The sequence below is a fragment of the Biomphalaria glabrata genome, chromosome 2, assembly GCF_947242115.1.
Source record: "Biomphalaria glabrata chromosome 2, xgBioGlab47.1, whole genome shotgun sequence".
In the NCBI taxonomy this organism is placed as follows: domain Eukaryota; kingdom Metazoa; phylum Mollusca; class Gastropoda; family Planorbidae; genus Biomphalaria; species Biomphalaria glabrata.
The window spans coordinates 16142525-16163117 of record NC_074712.1 but is presented as its reverse complement, the minus strand read 5'-3'; the positions used below and the strand labels follow the sequence as shown (position 1 = coordinate 16163117).

The 20593-nt window shown below is 34.4% G+C and overlaps 1 protein-coding gene across 3 annotated transcripts in view; it reads right to left on the bottom strand.

Annotated features, from left to right (window-relative positions):
• LOC106069146 (uncharacterized) overlaps positions 1-20593 on the bottom strand; it is a 122999-nt gene that overhangs the window by 32138 nt on the left and 70268 nt on the right. For all 3 annotated transcript variants that reach the window (XM_056019355.1, XM_056019356.1, XM_056019357.1), the window contains 20 exons: positions 19763-19939; positions 19372-19542; positions 19116-19280; positions 18818-18988; positions 18526-18690; positions 17620-17775; positions 17111-17263; positions 16832-16990; positions 16497-16664; positions 13357-13527; positions 12709-12879; positions 11987-12163; positions 7363-7530; positions 6934-7101; positions 5587-5754; positions 4797-4970; positions 4368-4462; positions 2257-2326; positions 1198-1471; positions 321-417 (listed from right to left, as the gene is read on the bottom strand). In XM_056019355.1, the coding sequence (XP_055875330.1) occupies positions 321-417; positions 1198-1471; positions 2257-2326; positions 4368-4462; positions 4797-4970; positions 5587-5754; positions 6934-7101; positions 7363-7530; positions 11987-12163; positions 12709-12879; positions 13357-13527; positions 16497-16664; positions 16832-16990; positions 17111-17263; positions 17620-17775; positions 18526-18690; positions 18818-18988; positions 19116-19280; positions 19372-19542; positions 19763-19939 (3218 nt within the window). The remainder of the gene's footprint in view (positions 1-320; positions 418-1197; positions 1472-2256; positions 2327-4367; positions 4463-4796; positions 4971-5586; positions 5755-6933; positions 7102-7362; positions 7531-11986; positions 12164-12708; positions 12880-13356; positions 13528-16496; positions 16665-16831; positions 16991-17110; positions 17264-17619; positions 17776-18525; positions 18691-18817; positions 18989-19115; positions 19281-19371; positions 19543-19762; positions 19940-20593) is intronic.

The following is a 20593-nucleotide window of genomic DNA, read 5'->3' as shown; positions in this document are numbered from 1 at the left end:
TACTGCATGGGTAACATATGGAATTGAAGTAATTTCATCTGGCTGGGAGGAAATCAATCTACATTAACAGTCCTAGCCACCTCCTCCCTCCCGTGATTCTCAAAGTTTTAACAGAGACAAAAAGCACTCTAATAAATAAAAGTTATGACAGACGTCTTTCAATAATTATTTTTTCAGACAAAAATGTGGGCACTCAGTCATTCTTTAACATTTGGGAAAGTAAAAAGACTTTTCAGGGATGTATTTAAAATACTCTTTTATTTATGTATCATAAATACTACCTGGTTATTTAAAAATATGAGTTCCAATGAAATACCTACCATTAATTTTTGAGCAGGCTGGGTGTCATAACGTAATATAGCCAAAACAGCTTTCTCTGTATTTATCTTGGTGCCATCAGCCAGAGTTAAAGGTGACCTAAAACAAACCATTTCAAGATGCAGGGTTATAAAATGGTTTTTAAACAAAAACGATTATTTCAAGAAATGTATGCACCAAAAAAATTCAACTGAACAAAATCTTCCATTGAAGAAGAGAGAATGAAAAAAAGAGAATGGATAAAGATATTAAAGAGTCTGGACTGGACTGAAAACTAAATATAAATCAAATAATATATTTAAATATTCTTTATGTCTTCTGTGCCAGTCTTCAATAATGGCATTTCTTTGAGTCTCAAAGGTTTGTGAGAACTCTCCAACTGTCTCTTTCAGAGGCCAGCTACTTTCCTCTATGCTAGTGTGGGCGAAATGGCATCTGAGTTGATCTTTATAGCACTTACAAGAAGCACAAATGTGTTATGCCATACACCTTTAAGCTTGCCAAAGAGAATGGCCTTTGGCATGCGGTCATCTCACATGAAGGATAAGTGTCCGACCCAGTGCAAGTGTCAAATAGTAATTAGTGCCTCTATACTATCCACCCCAGCCTCCAGCAGAACATAGTTATTTGTAATGTAGTCTTGCAAGCGTATGCCCATCATGAGGCAAAGGCACCTTTGATGGAAGCGTTCGAGGAGCCTTAAATATCTTTGATAGAGAACCTTAATATTTTGCACCTACTTTGTTTCAATTTTTACCCATATTTCTTGAAGAATGTAGGCTACTTCATTTAGAATAGTAAATGTAAGCAAATGTTTTTTTACATAACAGAAAAATAAGGAATTAGCTTAATTTGCAAACAATCCAAAGTAATGCTTACTGAACATTTTGAAGTGTCACAAGAACATTTGCAGTCAGTTCAGTTGCTTCTCTTTTTCTTCCCTGGCTTCCACATATTTGAAGGATGGTAATAGTCAGATCAGTGCAAACAGTTGTTGGACACAGTCCATGGTATTTGTTTTTGTTGGCAACTGTTATGATTTGAGTGATAATATTGACTGTAGCTGTGTTCATCTGTGGTTCATTAGCACATGAAGCAAGCTGGAACTCTACATTAATTTGGATTGTAATATTTATAACTGGCAGTACTGGAGCTGAAATAAAATGAATTTAATCTGGTTATTTGATACAGCATTGTGGGCAATGACCAGGTTTTTTTCAGCGTATTACCAAGCTTTCTTTATTGAGAATGAAAACAAAATTGTTATGAATATAATAGCACAATAGAGATGAAATCCATGTCTGCTTAGTATGGCTTTAATACACTGAATGACTACACAACACATATCTCTAACATTTTGTAAATAAATTCTTAGGGACGAGTTATATGCTCATAAAATTTAAGAATGACAACCGATAAAGTAAATAATTTTCAGAACAACTGCATTAAGTTACTTCTAATGATAACAGTATGAAAGGTACCGCTTGGAAACTGAAATGCAGTCAATTTAATTTTAATCATTAGTGATAATATGGTTTTTAACTTGGTTAATACTCAAATAGGGATTTATAACCAAAATGCAAATACAACTTATTATTTTTGTCCTAAAAAAAAATGACCAACTTCACAACCCACCTTGTCAGCATGGTCTATGAGAAAGAAAGATTAAACCAATTTTTTTTTTAGTCTGAGAATAAATGTTATTCTTTGTCAATGGGACTTTTATACAACTAAAATATTAAGGGAAGCCATCTCAAACCTTAAGTTGTATGGCTAATGTTACTTTATTTTAATCATAATTTTATTTCTCAACAGCTTACAATCACAGGATAGCAATGCTTTAAGAGATAAAAACAAATTAAAGGCAACAATTAAGCATACTGCTGTTTAACTGATATATTACAATTCTGTCAATACATATATTCAATAGAAACTCACCTAAGCTTTGAATACAGCTTGTAGCACCAAGACCTGAAGTTGTATAATTGGCTTCACAATATTTACACACCTAAATGTCAAGAAATAGATAGAATATATAATTATATGTAAGTGTGAAAAGTGGATTGTATGTTGGTGTGTAGGCTGTTTGTACATCTAGGGGTTTTGTTTGACAAGACCCCACTCCCACAAAGAATATGTGCAGGCACAGATACATATAAAGGCAAACAACAAAGATTAATGCTTAAATTTACAATGGATAAACGTTTATTTACAAAAGAGGGAGATTATATAATGTACAGGTAAGATATGTGAAAGGAGGATGTACATAAATTAAGTTAAATCATCGCAAGATGTTATAGCCAAGTGGTCTGAGTGCCATTATATAGGACCTGAGCTTATCTTTTGGTGGCATCATGCTTGGCTTGTTGCTGTGTCTCCTTGCGGGCTGGTGAAGTGGGTACAGGCAGTGGGCAGGTCAGCTGTAGAGGCAGGGATCAGCTGCGGCTACCAGTAGCAAAAGCTAGTGATGGGTCTGGGCAGAGGTCTCTAAGTCAGTGTCGACTACTAGGCACTAATAGAGCAGATCACCTAGAGAAGATTTAGAGGCACCAATCCAAGAATAAGGGAAAAATTGTCTGGAAATCAGAAACAGTAGAATGATACGCTCTCGGCCAGGTCTTGAGAGGGAATGAAATGGACAGACTACGTTGAGGAAAGCCAACAGAAAATGGCAGAGAGAGGGTGGGGGGAGAATGCGCCGCCATCAAGAGAAAAAGTCCTGTTTGATCTCAGACAAAAGTTGCCTAGTTTAGCATATGTCAAAAAAAGGGGGAAGGTATTAGTAAGATTAAATGCCTAAGGGGGGTGGGGTCAGAGAGGGGTGGTGGAGGCATTTTAGGGTTTGATGGACTGAGTTTGGGAAAATTAAATGATGAATATGGATAAAAAAATAATTAAATGCTTGGACCTGGATGATACCTTGTGAGAGCTTCAAGACATGTTGTCACAGGCAACAGAAGTTTGAATTCATAGTTTTCCTTCTCCTAACAGAAAAAGCTTTGGGAGTCAACTCTAAGGAAAAATCAGGAGCAGGCAACCCTTAGGCAGTGGTCCCCTTCATTGTTTGTAGAAAGAAAACTTTGTAAATAACTATAAAACTTATTTTCATAAGCAGCTCTCTGGCACAATGGTCACTGTCAGGGAGAGGTATGGCCAGAATGAATGTTAGTTTGATATTTTGGTATGATTGTTATATCCCCTTGTTATGAATGCAAAGTGTTGCACGTGTTGTGAACTGAGTGATTAAGTCTTCGTTGAATGTGCGAGAGAATGTGTTAGTCAGTAAGGACTTGCTCCCGGTCCAGGAAGGTTGGACGTTTACTTCCTGGACTGGTGTTTTGTGTATTACTATTTCATAAGAGTGATATAATTGTGTGCTTTATTAAGTATTAAAGTATTATCGATATTCATGAATATAAGGAATTAGAGTAGATGTATATTAAGTGTTCGTATTTGAGTTAAGCAAGTATTGATGACTTATAATTAAGTAACCAAGAAAGTATCAAGCAAGTATTATTTAGTATTCGAGAAACCCCTAGTGAGCCAAGTTAAGAAACACAACAAGACAAGAGACAAGCAGAGCATAGCAGCAAGTATATATATATATAAACTTGAACCCTGACAGTCACAGTATTGGCTTCAAGATGCTGAGGAGGCCTTAGTCCTCAAGATTGAATTCAGGTCGCTCACTTTTTTTTTACTCGCCCCACCCTTTTCCAATAGGATCATAGTGTATTAAAAAAGCTAAAAGCCTGAAATTGCGCTAAAAAAAACATTTGGTAAAAATATTTGAAATCGCACAGATTTATTATTGTTAGTCTAGATCTATTACAACTTTAATTACATAACTGATCCAAAGTATGGTAACTGATACAACTACACTTAATATAAGCTTTTAGGTTGTTTTTGTTTCTTATTTTGAATGTTTCAATCCTTTAGTGTGTAACTGTATTCAAGTGGATAATATTAGTGCTCAATTAAACTGTTGTACTAAATTTAAAAAATTACTCCTAATGTCAAAGAAATGTATTATTTTAACTATATCTTACATTTAGGACAGTTGAGTTTTCCTTATACTGTCCAACTGGGCACAATGTACAATTGTTAAATTCCAGAGAATACTCTTGACCCCCTGGACAGTTGGCTGTCAATATAAAAGTAGGGAGAATTTGTGATGAGAGTTTCAGGGCTTTTGCCTAAATACAAAGAGATTTATCAAAATAACTTTGTTCTATCAATATATAGAAATTAATCAAAATAACTTTGTTCTCTCATAAAATGTTCTTTATTCTGTTTAAAAGACTTCATGAACATTTTAACATTTAAAGCTTTGATTGCTTATATGGTTTAAAAATATGATAAATTTCATATCATTGATGTGAATTAAAGATGTTTATGATATTTTGAATGTAAATATTATTTACTGAATGGCAGAAGATAGTTCAAATTATTGAATGAAAAATAAAAGTTTTGCTTACGAATACAAAAGTTTTCCTCTGAGGGAGCTCCTTCAGTCAGTGTTGTTTTATTAGTAGGACAAGGATAACAGCTAGTTACCTCAACATCAGATACATTTTTATATGTCCCTATAGGACATTCCACACAGTCAACATAAGAACTATTTGGTCTGTAGTAGCCTTTCTGACAGATTTCTAGAAATGAAAAAAAAAAAAAGATTTTAGGGACAATGGTATTCATGAAAAAATGTTTGAATGGATTATTGGAAGGGTGATGAAAAGATAAACTATTTCAAAGCTTAACAATATCTGAGAATGGCATGTCGCCAGCAAAGTGAGTTTTGAATTCTACCTTCTTAATTAAAAAAAAAAAAAAAGGAAATTCAATCTCTTGTCACACATGGAGGGTAGTAAGGTAATGTGGTAGCTCCAACACTGTTCAGTGTTCAAGCTCAAAGATGCCTTTTAAGAAGAAAGCATATCGCACTGACCCAGGTCTATTCAACATGAAATGGGACCTTAGATCCTGGTCCAACTACTTAAGGATAATGCTGCTGTCCATTCCAAGTGAGGCATTTAACAGCATCCTGCTGAACCTAATGAAAGGTGCTGTATCCACATCTCCCTGACCAAGCCAGTTTTCAAAAGGAAAGATAATGTGTTATAATAACTATAAAACAAATAATTCCTTTGTTACTAATTCAGTGAGCCATCCTCATTAAAAGTATTGCCTATTAACAGCTTAAGGTAATTCATTTTGATCATTAATTACACCAGAACTATAAATTAGTGTCTCAGAAAAATAACTTACTAAATGTACAGTTCTGTAAACTTGCAGCACCAGTAATAACAGTAGTCAAGTTAGGAGGACATGCCTGACATGATGTACTGAGTTCTGTATTGTCTTTATAACTTCCATATGGACATTTTGCACAAGATCTGTTAGTCAAAATTGTGAAATAGCCCACATCGCACTTAACTGAAATAATTATTTAGAGGGTTATAAACATAACTATTGCTGCTTGTATCTCAAAATTAATTTATCTTAAGGTAACAATAACTAAAAGATTTGAGGTTCTGATATTACATTTTAAAACTAATAAATAATCATTATGTAAAACCTTTACTTCAATCATGCCAATTCAGTGCCTTATAGAATTTTATTATTTTATTTAGACTCTGGTTTTCAATACTTTCAATATTGTTATCTCTTTTTCATTTTAAACACACATACATTCAATACACAAACACATCAAGTGAAACATGATTTAATGATAAGAAGTTGTTTTTTTTTTAGAATATAGTTTGTTAAATAGGAAAAAAAAATATGATTTTTCATAGTAAATGTGTAAAGGTAGGTAACTAACTGTGAAAAAAGTGAACCATTATGGTATTTTTTTACATTTAAAAATTGTTATTAAGTTATAGAGATTTATTGATATTTTAAATTAAATATTAAAAAAAAAAATGTGTATTCCAGTGAATGCAAGTATCTATTATAATAAAATAGATATGTTAAAAGACACAGACTTTTAGGTAAAAATTTTATAACTTAACTTAATTAATTTGTCTTATGTTTGTAAAATGTTTTACATGTTTCGGATGTTCTTTCAGAGTTGAAGATAGTTTACTTCCTAGTCCAAACCTCCCGCAGGACGACGGGGGATGGGAGCGGGCAGGGTTTGAACCCTCGACCGGCGATAAATCCGAACGACAGTCCAGCGCGCAAACCACACGACCAGGCAGCCATCCTCAACAACAGCTAGGGGCTACAGTTACATCTTGCAGTGTTCTCTTTAAAGCAGACAAGATAATGCCCCACTTTCCCCTCTGAGATAAATTACACCTTGGTACAATACTTTAGTAGCTCCTGTGACAATTGCAGCACAATTCTTTGGTATGGCCAATAACTGTGTGTTCATGTGTCTGACTAAATGGGAGGATGTTTACCCCACCTGCAAAACACTGATGTTCACAAACAACCTAACATCTTTTGGTATTGGTATCTTTTCATATTATGTAGTTTGAAATCCCTATTTTTCAAAAGCTTCAAGATTAGAGTTTCATGTCTATTCATTAAGTGAATGTAGGAGTGAATACAAAACAACATGAAACTGAATCGCTGAATGTTTAGTATTTAGCCCTCAAATAAACTTACGATAACAATCAGTGGAATTGGTTGATGTAGTGTTAAATGTTGATGAAGGTTGGTCATATACTGTTGAACATTTCTTGCACTGAGTCTGATCACTTTCATCTTGATATTCTCCCCTCTCACAAGGAGCACAAGTTTTATTTACACGATAATATCCAGCAGAGCAGGATACTGTTGAGTTACAAAGTAAACAATTGTTCTTTTGATTAGCAAATATAAATATCATAGTTACATATAAATTAGGGTTATGGTTACATTACACTGATGTTCATAAAAATCTAACTTCTTTTGGTATTAATATCTTTTCATATTATGTAGTTTGAAATCCTTATTTTTCTAATTATCATAACTAATAGATAACTATCATTTTGACATAATGAAAAAATAATTTATAATATAATGCTTTTTATCCAGTTGGCATAATTTCCTTACTCAGACAGTCATCAGATGAGTTACTGGCAACACCTACTGTACCGTGATCAGCAGAACAGTTGAGACAGATTGTAGTTGTATTTGGTAGATCATATGGCTGATATGTGTTACGAGGACATGCTTGACATGTTTTGTCACTGGATATTGTGTAACCTGGGCCACACTTTTCTAAAAATAAAATTATTATTACATATATATATATATATATATATATATATATACATACAAAAATATGAGCTTTTAAATAAAAGTACTTGGGGGAGCTACCACCTTCTACCAAACGCGTCCCCAGGTGGCGGATAGGGGAAAGACCCTTAGATATAAGGGTTAGCTGTGAATAGCAAATAAACAGCCGTGGACCAACTGGTTTGCAGTCAGGGAGGATGAGGTGAAGTATTCCAGTGGTTAGAATATTTACTAAAAACATCTCAGAAATCCAGGGAAATGATTGCAAAAAGCGAGTATAGGGCGCTCTAACTCTAAACCCGGGTAGATGAAACCTGTTAGCTAGGGATAGCAGTTCATCTAGGAGAGAAAACTCAGAAAATAAACACCTGCTGCCTTGCAGATGATCTTGGATGATCAAAGGCTATGGGAGCACACCCAGAAAGAAAAGCAGGCTGAAGTCGGAGTCAATGGGCCTCCTGGCGCATAACACATTGACACGCAACCTCATCTATGTTGGAGTTCAGTAATGATTCTAATAGATGTGGCGCCCTGCCTGTGGAATCCCGCCGCGCAGGTAGGGGGCCGGGCTCTCCGCCTAGAAGGAGCCCACACAAGCGAGCTGGTGGTTCTTCTTTCTCTGCCTGTGTAGCCAGGAGCAGGGACAAGAAAGTAAATACTACTGGCCAACACTCCAAGACCAAAAGTCTAAAAATCTTACAATGGAACGCAGAGGGCATCCAAAAGAAAAAAGAAGCTCTAAAAATATTTCTGCATGAGAAAGAAATTGATGTAGCTTGCATCCAAGAAACTCATTTGAACAGTAATCTTCGTTTCTCCATTAGCGGCTACACCTGCATCAGACAAGATAGAGAAATCAGACCCAAAGGAGGAATCCTCACCCTCATTAAAAATGACATCCCTACCACAGACATAACTATGCCCAACTCCTCAGAATCAGAAATAATGGGAACTAAGCTAATTCTCCCGGATGGAAATATTAATCTATTTAACTGCTACTTCCCACCAGACAAGGAAATAGAGATTGACCACATACAAATAACTGACCAAGAAGACTGTCTAATCTTAGGAGATATGAATAGTCACTCTCAGAGCTGGGGATACCCAGACCTAAATGCCAGGGGAGAAGAAATTGAAGAATGGCAAGCAGAGAACAGACTTATCTTGCTAAATAAACCTGAGGACAAACCAACCTTTTTTTCAAGAGCCTGGCTAACATCAACCACTCCAGATCTAGCCTTTGCAAAAGACAACTTATCCAAAAAGTGCACCAGAGAAGTTGCAGACCAGCTAGCCACCAGTGACCACAGACCCATATTGATCAGTATCAATACCTCCTTCAAAATATCAGAAAACTCCACCATCCCCAGATGGAACTAGAAAAAAGCCAACTGGCACCTATTCTCAAAGCTCACAGACCTATACACAACTTCAATAAACTCCAAATCAAATCAGGTTAATAAGTCATTCTCAGCTTTCTCCAAAGCAATCCTCCTAGCAGCTAAGGAATCAATTCCTAGAGAAGAAAAGATTATATCCCCAAGTGGTCTGATCACCTTCAACAACTCCACAATGCCACTATTGAAGCCAGAAACACAGTAGAAAATAACCCTTGTATAGAAAATAACATAAATCTAAAAGCAGCTAACGCAGTTTTCAGGGAAAATTACCTTTCCGCCATGAGGAAAAGTTGGCATGAAAAAACAGAACAACTAAATGTAGATAGAGATGGCCACAAACTCTGGCGTATAGCCAAATGTCTCAACCAGGAAGAAAACAGAACAACTCCTATAGTAATAGAAAAGGACAACAAACCCCTGAAAGGCCAAGAAGCAGCAAATGAATTCATTAAGTTTTTCCAAAGCGCAGGACAAATACAAATTAATGAAAGTAGAAATAAAGATGTAAACTCAGAAATCCAAGATAAATTTAAAGAAAACAATCCAGCTTACTCCTTGGGAATGACAACTAATCTTAAAATGAAGGAACTAGATGAATCCCTAAAAGTCCTCAAACCAAAACAAGCCCCGGGCCCAGACAAAATATCAAATGACATGCTTCTTCACTTGGGTCCTCAAGCCAAAAGAAAACTGCTACAATTATTCAATGCTAGCTGGAAATCTGGCAGAATTCCAAACATCTGGAAAAAAGCCATTATGATCCCTATACTAAAGCACGGCAAGCCAAGAAATAAACTGGATAGCTACCGCCCCATCAGCCTCACTAGCTGTACTTGCAAACTGATGGAAAGAATGATAAATAGAAGGCTGACATGGATCCTTGAGTCAAATAACCTACTCACTGAAGCCCAGGCTGGCTTTAGAAAAGGCAGATCAACAGAAGATCAAATTGCCTTCATCACACAAGAAATAGAAGACGGCTTTCAAGAAAAGAAACCAACAACAATTGTGTGGGTTGACTTAGAAAAAGCATTTGACAAAGTCTGGGAACAAGGTCTCTTGCTCAAGCTAATCCAGCATCACATATCCCACAGAATGTACAACTGGATAAAGGAATACCTAAATAATAGAAAAGCCTTAGTTTGCATGCAAGGACAAAGAAGCCACACAGTGGGTATAAAAAATGGCGTCCCCCAAAGAGGAGTCCTATCCCCAACACTTTTCCTAATATTCATAAATGATCTAAATCAAAACCTACCCAAAAAAGCTAAGAGCAGCATGTATGCAGATGACCTTGCCTTAATTAGCACAGAAGAATATGTAGGAACATCGAAATTTCGATTACAAGATGCTCTTGATAAACTCAATAATTGGTCCAAAGACTGGGGCATGTCCATTAACACAAAAAAGACAACATATACCATATTCTCACTGTCAACAAAACAACAAACAATAAAATTAACATTAGATAAGGAAGCTTTAGAAAAAAATGACAGCCCTACTTATCTTGGAGTCACCTATGACCCGAGATTAACCTGGAAAAACCAAATAGATAAAACACAGAGTAAAGGATTCCAGAGACTATCCCTATTGAAAAAATTAGCTGGCACAGATTGGGGAGCTAATCACAACATCCTGAAAAAGACCTATACCAGTTATGTAAGACCTGTACTAGAATATGGTGCCACAGCATGGGGCTCAGCAGCCCAAACCAACCTAAGAAAAATAGACAAGGTTCAAAATATTGGTCTAAGGATAATGACAGGAGCAATCAAAACAACACCCATAAGAGCTATGGAGGAAACCGCTGCCCTGATCTCTCTGGATGAAAGAAGAGAAATAAAAATCCTTTCCCAATTCACTAAATTGGAAACCTTGGAGAGGCACCCACTCAGAACAAAAATCCACAAAACTGGCACAAAAAAACGTTTCAAAAGGACCAATTTCATACAGGAATCTCTAAACCTACAAAAGAAACACCAACTTGAAAAAATTACTCTGGAATCCTCGATACACTAATGAATCTCCACCCTGGGACGAAAGCCCTCTTCCTACTATAAGGGACCATATTGAAAACATAAAAAGAAAATCTGATTACAGACCAACAGAGCTCAAGGAAATAGTGAACTGTTTTCTACATACCAATTACCCTAGCAATCAGTGGATCAGAGTTTACACGGATGGCTCATCCCATAAAGCCACCACAAATGGAGGAGCTGGAATACTTATCAAATGGCCAGATGGAGGAAAACTAGAAAAATCCTTTGCAACTGGAGAGCTCTCTGACAGTCACAGAGCAGAAAGGGAAGCACTAGCACTAGCTGCTACCATGCTAGCAAATCATCCAAGTTCCCCTCACAGTCAGATTGTCTTTCTAACAGACGCAAAAACAACCCTCCAAAGCTTGAAAAACTCTGATTCCCCTTATATTAAAAACCTCAGAACAGCACTTACAAAACTCAACCACAACAAAAAAAAAACTGTTATTCAATGGATACCAGCTCACATACAACTAGAAGGAAATGAGAAGGCTGACACACTCGCCAAGAGTGGGAGAATAAACTCACAAGTAAACTCTGCACTCTATCCAGAAGAAATGAAGAAATTAATTGTAGATAAAATAAATGAGAAATGGACGAGCTCCCATCCAAATCACAAGAAAGATGATGCTTACTATAAGCTATCCTGACAAGACCAACATCTAATCTTTCGACTCACGACCGGACACAACAGAATGCGACAACACATGTTTCGGAAGCTCAAAATTGGAACCAGTGAAATCTGCCCATGTGGAGTATCACCAGAAAATGCCGACCACGTCCTCCAAAACTGCTCTCTCTAACAAGAGGCCCGTATAAGACATTGGCCCCAAATCACCCCAATAGAAAGAAAACTATATGGAGAGCTCCCTGATTTGGAAACCACTGCGCAGTTCATCTCATGTATTGGTCTAGTCATATGAACACTCCAACATAACAATGAGAACGATGAAGAAGAAGAAGAAATAAAAGTAACTATATAAGCAAAAGAGGACTTACTCAGATTACAGTCAGACTGGCTTACAGATTTGTATCCATCTGTTGTATTACCTGGTGGACACTGAGAACAGCTTTTAAATCTATTGTCATGGTCACCTGGCCTATAAAATCCTCTCTGGCAAGGTACACATGTCTTGGAATTGATTGAAGATTCTTCATAGCCAGCTTGACAATAAACTGGTTGCAAATTAAATAATATAAACTCTACTGATACTCATGCAGTAATGATATTAATTGATGAATTTAAAGGCTCAAGTTGGAAGTGCAATATGGTCACTTTGATTTTTTGTTTAGGGTTTACAGTTCAGTACTTTAGGGGGTATTAAAGAGCTTTTCTTTTACCAAAAGTATTATTCTCTTCCCCAATATCCTCTGCTTATTTCTTTTCTACATAACCACTATTTGCATTGGTAATAAATATTTGAGTTCAGTGAATTGAAAAAAATGTTCAAATAGTTGTATAGGATTTTTCTAAATGAATTTTAATTCAGCTATTTTCTGTACACCTTCATGCATAGAATATGAACAGTCTCATTCATATTCATATTGTATACTTGCATTCGTTCATTTATAATATTAACCTAGTGTAAAATGGTATAAAATTAATGAGATAAATAAAGTAGTTAAATAAATATAGATAACTTAGCTAAAGTTCTGAGTGGTATGTATCACACTTTGCCATACTGAATTGAAGCAAAGATAAATGTTTAAGAGTGACTTACATAAACAATGTGCACTACTATTAGAACCTGTAGTCACTGTGGTGTAATTAGCATTACAAGATGTGCAGTTCAGGGAAGCATTGTTGGGTTGATAGAATCCAATACTACAAGGTAAACAGATGTAGCTAGTACCATTGGTCTTGTTAGCAAACATTCCAGAGGGACACATGGCTAGAAGAGAAGAAATCAATGAATTGTTAAAGGAGATTTGTTTTAAAGGTCAATTGGATATACATAACTTAGTATTGTAAGATTAGAGATATTTGATGGACAGAAGACAGATTTTAGAGAATAGTTACATAGTATTTTGTTATTAATTTGTAAGTAGTGTGTTTTACATAATGTAAAACCTGCTATAGTTGTATTGTATATTAGAATAATGACTATTTTCTGTGAATTACAGCATTATTTTACAGTTTATGGAGCTTATATGGTTTTGTTAGAATGTATCATAGATTGTAAAGTAATTTTTGAACACTAGGACAAAGGATTTTCCAAAACCTCAAACTAACCACAAAACTATAAAGATTAGAATGCAGAACACACATATTTATATTAGAGATTTGTAAATAAAAAATATAGTGATAGTGATGGAGTGTAGCTGCATTATACATTTAAAACTTTTATCAAAGCAACATCTACACTTACGATAACAATCACTCATGTTTGTGGAAGCAATGTTAAATGTTGTCGATGGTCGGCCATCTAGATTTGGACATTTCTTGCACATGGCCTGGTCTCGTTCATCTTGGTATTCTCCTTTAACACATGCACTGCAGTGTGTTTCATTCAATCGGTAATATCCAGCATTACAAGATACTAGAAGATGATCAGAGATTATGTACTGTAAAGTATTCTAGCTACACTTTCAATATGGTAAATTCTAAAGGCCTAATTATTATGTGACATTAACTTGCATAATCAGGGATAATACTTCAGTTGACAAATGAAGATAATAGTACTGATAAAAACTTCTCAATAATTAAGCCTGTAGGTCATGAGGTATGATAAATTACATAAATGTCTTGCTTTCATAGCAAATATAAATATTACATAATGAATGATAAAGAGATTTTTAAATTTAAATAACAAATTATGTAATGACTTGCAAGCCCTTTAGTTTAGACAACCTCTAAGATACTAGTTCATATGTATAAATATGCATAAATAAAATGTGAGAAATAAAAATAAACTTGCAAACCATTTTACACTATTTGGTTTAAGCTTGCCAACTTGGGCTTAATGACATTGACTACTACTGCAATTTTTTTCAAATATAAATTTTTTGTTCACAATTGTAATAGAAGTTCTTCAAGTTTACATTTAGTGTAATCTTATCTTATCTTATATAATACAGACGTTACTTAAAAAAAGAAGATGATTACGTCCTACGCGTTATGCATTTAGTCATGCATATTAACCAATGACTTAAATTCTGCCAAGTCACTGGTTTTCCTGGCTAGCTCAGGCAACCCATTCCATGCTCTAATAGCACTAGGGAAGAAGGAGTATTTGTACAAATTTGTCCTAGCATATGGGACGAGGAATGTGCCTTTATCTTTGTGTCTTTCAGAGTATTTTATTAAATTTTGTTTTGTATTTGAAGATTATGGTTCAGTGTTTTATGTATGATTGCTACTTTACTTTTGAGCCTTCTGTCCTGAAGGCTTTCTAAATTTAGTGATTTTACTAAAGGTGTTACTCTAGTCAAATGTGAATATTCGTTTGTTATGAATCGCACTGCTCTATTTTGTGTCTGTTCTAGTTTCTTAATGTTTTCTTGAGTTGAGGGGTCCCAAATGGAGGATGCATATTTTATTATTGGCCTAACCAAGGTTAAATAACATTTTAGTTTTAGGTTCTTATTTGATTTATAGAAATTTCTTTTAATAAATCCTAATGCTTTGTTAGATTTTTTTGTAGTTTCATCAATATGTGGATTCCATGACAGTTTTTCATTTATTATAACACCTAGGTATTTTGCGTTTTTAGTCTGTGTTACTGGTTTGCCCTGAATAAGATAGGTGGAATTAATTTGTTTTATTTTTTTTGTTACTCTTAACAACTGACATTTTTCTGGGTGGAAAGACATGCTCCAATTTGATTCCCATTTCTGTAATTCATCTAATTCTCTTTGTAAAATATCTGTGTCTTGTGTTGTTTTTATTGTTCTATATATTATGCAATCGTCTGCAAATAATCTGACTTTTGTTCCTGAACTAATGCAATTTGGTAAATCATTTATGTAAATTAAAAATAGTAGTGGACCCAAGACTGTTCCTTGAGGTACACCTGAGTTTACTGTTATCGGTGTTGATTTAGAGCCATTTATTATTAAAGTTTGTTCTCTACCTATCAGAAAATCTTTAATCCACTGATGCAGTGGACCATTAATGCCGAAATATTTTAATTTTTTAAGCAAACTATGGTGGTGAACTTTGTCAAAAGCCTTAGAAAAATCTAGTAAGATAGCATCTATTTGTTCACTATTATCTAAACCTTTTGAAAAATCATCAATTAGTCCTATTAGTTGTGTTTCACATGATCTATATTTCCTAAAGCCATGTTGGTATGGTGTGAGGACATTATGTTTGTCTAAGTGGTTTATGATGTTGCTACATATTATGTGTTCTAGGATTTTACATGTGATGCTGGTAAGTGATACTGGTCTGTAGTTTCCTGGGTCAGATTTTTCTCCTTTTTTAAATAGGGGGGTGATATTAGCTTCTTTCCAGTCCTTTGGTACTCTGCCCTGGTTAAGTGAAGCCTGAAAGAGTATTTTGAACACTGGGGCTAGCTCATTGCTTAGTTCTTTGAGTAATCTAGCTGGAATACCATCAGGTCCAGAAGCTTTATTTGGTTTGGTGTTGGCTAATAGTTTTTGAATTCCATTTTCTTGTACTACTATATCTTTTATGTTGTCTACTTGGTTCAAATTCAGTAATATGTCTTTGTCTCCTGGGGCTGAGAATGCTGATGCAAAGTATTTGTTTAGGATGTTTGCTTTAGTTTCATTATCATTATGTATTATGTTATGTTCATCTTTTAATGGCGCTATGCCTGTTGTTTCCATTTTCTTAGACTTAATGTATGACAATAGGTTTTTGTTGTTATCTTTAGATATTACATTGTTTATGTATTCACTCTGCAGCTGTCTGCTTACTTTTTGGGTTAAGTGTTTAATTTTTATATACTTTTTGTAAACTCTTTCTGCATTAGTTTCTTTAAATTTTCTATATAGGTTTTCCTTCTGTTTACAAAGCTTCTTTAGTCAATTATTAAACCAGCATTTATTTATTTTGTTTGATGTGTATTTAGTTGGTATATGATTTTCTATAATGCTTTTAAAATGATTTTTAATGAAATTCCAGAGGTCATCGACTGGTTGGTTAATGTCTTTTTCTAATAAGAATGTTTGTTGAAAGTTTAATGCAGCTTGGTGTAGTTGTGTTAGGTTACATATATTCCAGAGTAAGATTTTTCTTTTGGGTTTTGTATTGGCTACTGCTTTTATCTGACTGTGTATTTTTATGATCTCATGGTCTGATAGACCAGGGATAATATCACAATCAACTACTAATCCAGGTCTGTTGGTTAAGAAGAGATCTAATGTGTTGTTTAATCTAGTTGGCTCTTTAATGATTTGATCTAAACTTAGGTTGTGTAAAGTTTCTATGAAAAGCTCATTTATGTCCTTAAGGTTTTGGTGTTTATCTATGGTTAGTGTTTTCCAATTTATATCAGGTAGGTTGAAATCACCCATAATCCAAAAAACTGCATTTACTTACTGAGAGTACAATTAGCTATATGTGTACTTCCAACTCCTGGGGTAGTCACCCCTGATGGACAAGGTGTACATTGAGTCTGGTTGTTACCAGAAGCATTTTTGTAAGTCCCAATGGGACATGCATAACAAGTTGAGCTGTCATTGTAAAAGTATCCAGGTTCACAGAAAGCTGTTGGGAATAAACATTGACAATGTGGACACATTTATAGCAACACACTTTTGAAAGCCTGCTTCCCTCCCTTGCTGTCCTAGAGACGGTTAAAACTATGAAGTAATTCTCTTTTCCCAAAGGAATGTCCAATTCTAATGAAAAATAAAATACAATAAAAAGCTTACTTATATTACAGTCATTAAGTGAGACTGAAGCTTCACCAGGTGTAACTTTATGAATTGGGCACTTTGTACAAAGCAGGTTACCACGAACTTCTTTGTAAAAGCCTACTTGACAATCATGGCAGCTTGTGTTTTTTTTTTCTCTACCAAAGTCACAAAAATCTTGAAAGAAAACAAAGAAAACATTCAAACAACAGATATATAAATATATAAAATATTTCAGTTCACTTCAATACATTGTAGCTAAATATATATTTCTGATATAAGATGAAAAAAAAGTACCTTTAGTGCAGTGAGTTCTATTGCTAGAGTCAGAAGTATAGTCTCCTGTGCAGTTCTTACATTGTCCAAAATTGTTGTCACTTTTGTATTCATCCTCTCCACACGGGACACAAGTATAATTGGAAATACCTTCTTCACCAGCTGGACACTTAACTAGACAACAAATAGAAAGTAGGAATGTCATAAGTGACCCCATGAAACCAAATATCCTCTAAATGTATTTTAAAATATATTAAAAATCTGTATACATATCTACATGTACCATCTTTTATCTAAGTAAGAATAAAAAGAATAAAGATTTGTCTCAAATTTTTTTTTAAATTAATAAATGCTTTTTTTTTAACCTTCTTCTGACAAGATTACCAAGAAAAGGTGCCTACAGAAGACAAAAGAAGAGTACATAGAGTACATTCATTGAATTATAACATTCATATTTATTATACAGAACTAAAAAAAGAAACCTAGACTTGTAAGGCATTCACTGTGTACTGTCAAGTTTCACTACTTACTAGTGCAGTCGTCTGGACTGGTTGAACCTGTTGATGAAGTGCTAGTGTTGGCTCTACATTCATTACAAAATATTTGGTAGGGTAAAGGTTGGAAGTATCCAACATCGCACGGCTTACAGTCATCATCATCTATAAAAGTTCCAGCTGAACAGGCTCCTATAACAGATCAATGATTTATACAACTAACTTTGTCTTCAGTAATACCTTTGTTAACCCATTAGCTCCTTCTGCAGTTGGAAACGTTTTCCCGTTTTTGTCCTAAACCGTTGTAGAACGTTTCTAAAACCCCCTATTCAATAGACTTGTTTTAAACTTTTTAAAAACAAGATTTCTTCTAGTCTCGTTGCAAGCGTGATTACAAATAATTTTGGAGATTACCGATTCTATCTTTAATAAAATCGGGAAGGTTTTTATTTTTTAAATAATTTTTCTAACGAACAGGCCCATAGCCCCAGTGTATAAGCCCCCACGTGGGAAAATGAGTATTTTTGAAGTTTTTTATAATCTAGTGGTATTAAACGTATATATATTTTAAAACTAGACATATAGTTCTATTTTTTAAAGTTATCTGTTTGTTTATTTGTATTTGATCTTCAATTTGATTATTTTTTGCAAAATACATATTTTTTAGGATTTTTTAAATACGGAGTTATCCCTCCTTGCTTAGGACTTTGATAGGGGTTTTTTGAACCGGAAATAGGAGCTATTGGGTTAAGAAGACATCTTAATTTTCACAAGAATATTAACTTCTATAATGATATTTTGTTCACATACATTGTTGTTATTTAACATTAATAATAAAACTGTTTTGAATATTAATAAATAAATGTACTTGAAAAATGTTTAATCAGTGAGGGAAAAACAGAGTGTATGTATCAAAATAAAACATCAATATGAATAACTTACGTAAAGAGCAGTTGAGTACATCAGTAGCTCCAGGGCCTTCTGTTGTAAAATTCTCTGGACACGTCTGACAAAGTTGAAATCTCATTGAGGTGTTACCATTGTTCCAAGAACCTCTATCACATATATGACAACTACCATTGTTGCCTTGGCCAGGAGCACAAAACACTGTAACATATTTTAATAGGATAAGAAATTAATAGTTAATACATCAACCAAAATAAAAAGCAAAAATTATTTTGCTGAAAAAATTGTAAAGCATACCAGTGTGAGAAATAATTTTCAATATTCTTACATTTACACTCATTAGATGAGTTGCTGGCTGGACTCACTGTCCCAAGACCTGCCGTACAGCTCAGACAGACTGTGGCTGTATTTGGTAGATCAAAAGGCTGGTATGTGTCTAGAGGACAAGCTTGGCATGTTGAATGGTCACTCGATAATATATGACCCTTGGGACAAATTCCTGAAAAAATTTTTTTTAGCTTTCAAGAAATAATGTAAAACTAACTATCCTTATAATTTGTAAAAAGTAATAAATGGCATAATCAGTTTTTCTTAGCAAAGTATTAGAAGTACAAAATACTTCTCACTCAATGAACAATTATGAACATCAGTAGCTCCAGTGCCATCTGTTGTAAAATTCTCTGGACACTTCTGACAAGGCTGAAATCTCATTGAGGTGTTACCATTGTTCCAAGAACCTCTATCACATATATGACAACTACCATTGTTGCCTTGGCCAGGAGCACAAAACACTGTAACATATTTTGAATTGCAAATTAAATAATGTGACAAAAAAGTAGTGAAGTAGGTAGTACAATATTTGCTTGTTTTGAATTTTCTTACATTTACATTCACTGGATGAGTTACTGGCCAAGCCTACTGTCCCAAGACCTGCTGTACAGTTTAGACAGACTGTGGTTGTGTTGGGTAGATCATAAGGCTGGTATGTATCTAGAGGACAAGCTTCACAAGCTGAGTAGTCACTTGATAATGTAAAGCCAGCACTACACATTTCTGAAAATAGTGTAATGTCTATGAACAAAAATAACTTTATTTGGCTTAATAACATTCAATATTATTTATCATTCCGACCACAGCTAATGCCCACGCATTCATCTCATTTCCATGAGATGACCCATAGTCGCTTCGTGACTGAAGGAGGCCATTATTGATCATTTTGAACAGAACAATAAATAATTTGATATAATGAAATATTATAGTGTAAAAAACTTACTGAGGTTACAGTCCATTAGGCTCTCAGAATTAAATCCCTGTGTGGTGCTACCATCTGGACACTGGGAACAGTTTTTGAATCTATTGTCATGGTCAGATGGCCTATAAAAGCCTCTCTGGCAAGGTACACATGTTTTGGAATTAGGTGGCAATTCTTCATAACCAGCTTGACAATAAACTGGGAGCATAAATAAATCAAGTAACTTAGGGATTCCTTTAAATCAGTAAAAGGATGTATAAAATGGAGTGATTTAAAAAATTACAGATCAAGTAAGTCTATTCCATTTGAATAACTTCCTTTTGACTATTCTTTATGAGAGAAATATTTTAAATAGTAAACACTGATAATATTGGTTAAGATAGAGTGATCAGATGTTTGAATATTTTTAATATGGATGACTTTTGATATAAATAAAAACAATAACATTTAAATATTCTTCTTCTAACTCAAATCTTTCTTTATATTTTTCTCTCCCAATTATAGATGCCTTCATATCTTAGAATTCTTTTACAGTCAAAATTACCTCCCCTCATTCCTACTACTGGGTAAAAAAACAACAACATAAATTAAAGCAAGTAAAAACATATCTATCTATTCAAGTCAATTATAGACTAGCTTTATGACCATACTTAAATGTGTTTTTTAATAACTTTTAAAGATTAATTAAGTAAAGCAAAATATTACCTCATGCTAACCTTTAATTGTAGCTTCATTACAAGAGCAATTTAAATAGCCATACATCTTTTTAAGTAAGGAATGAAATATAGAATTAAATAGCAAAAGTAACAAATGAAGTAGAGAAACTGACTGTGTTTCTGGTATTTATTTACT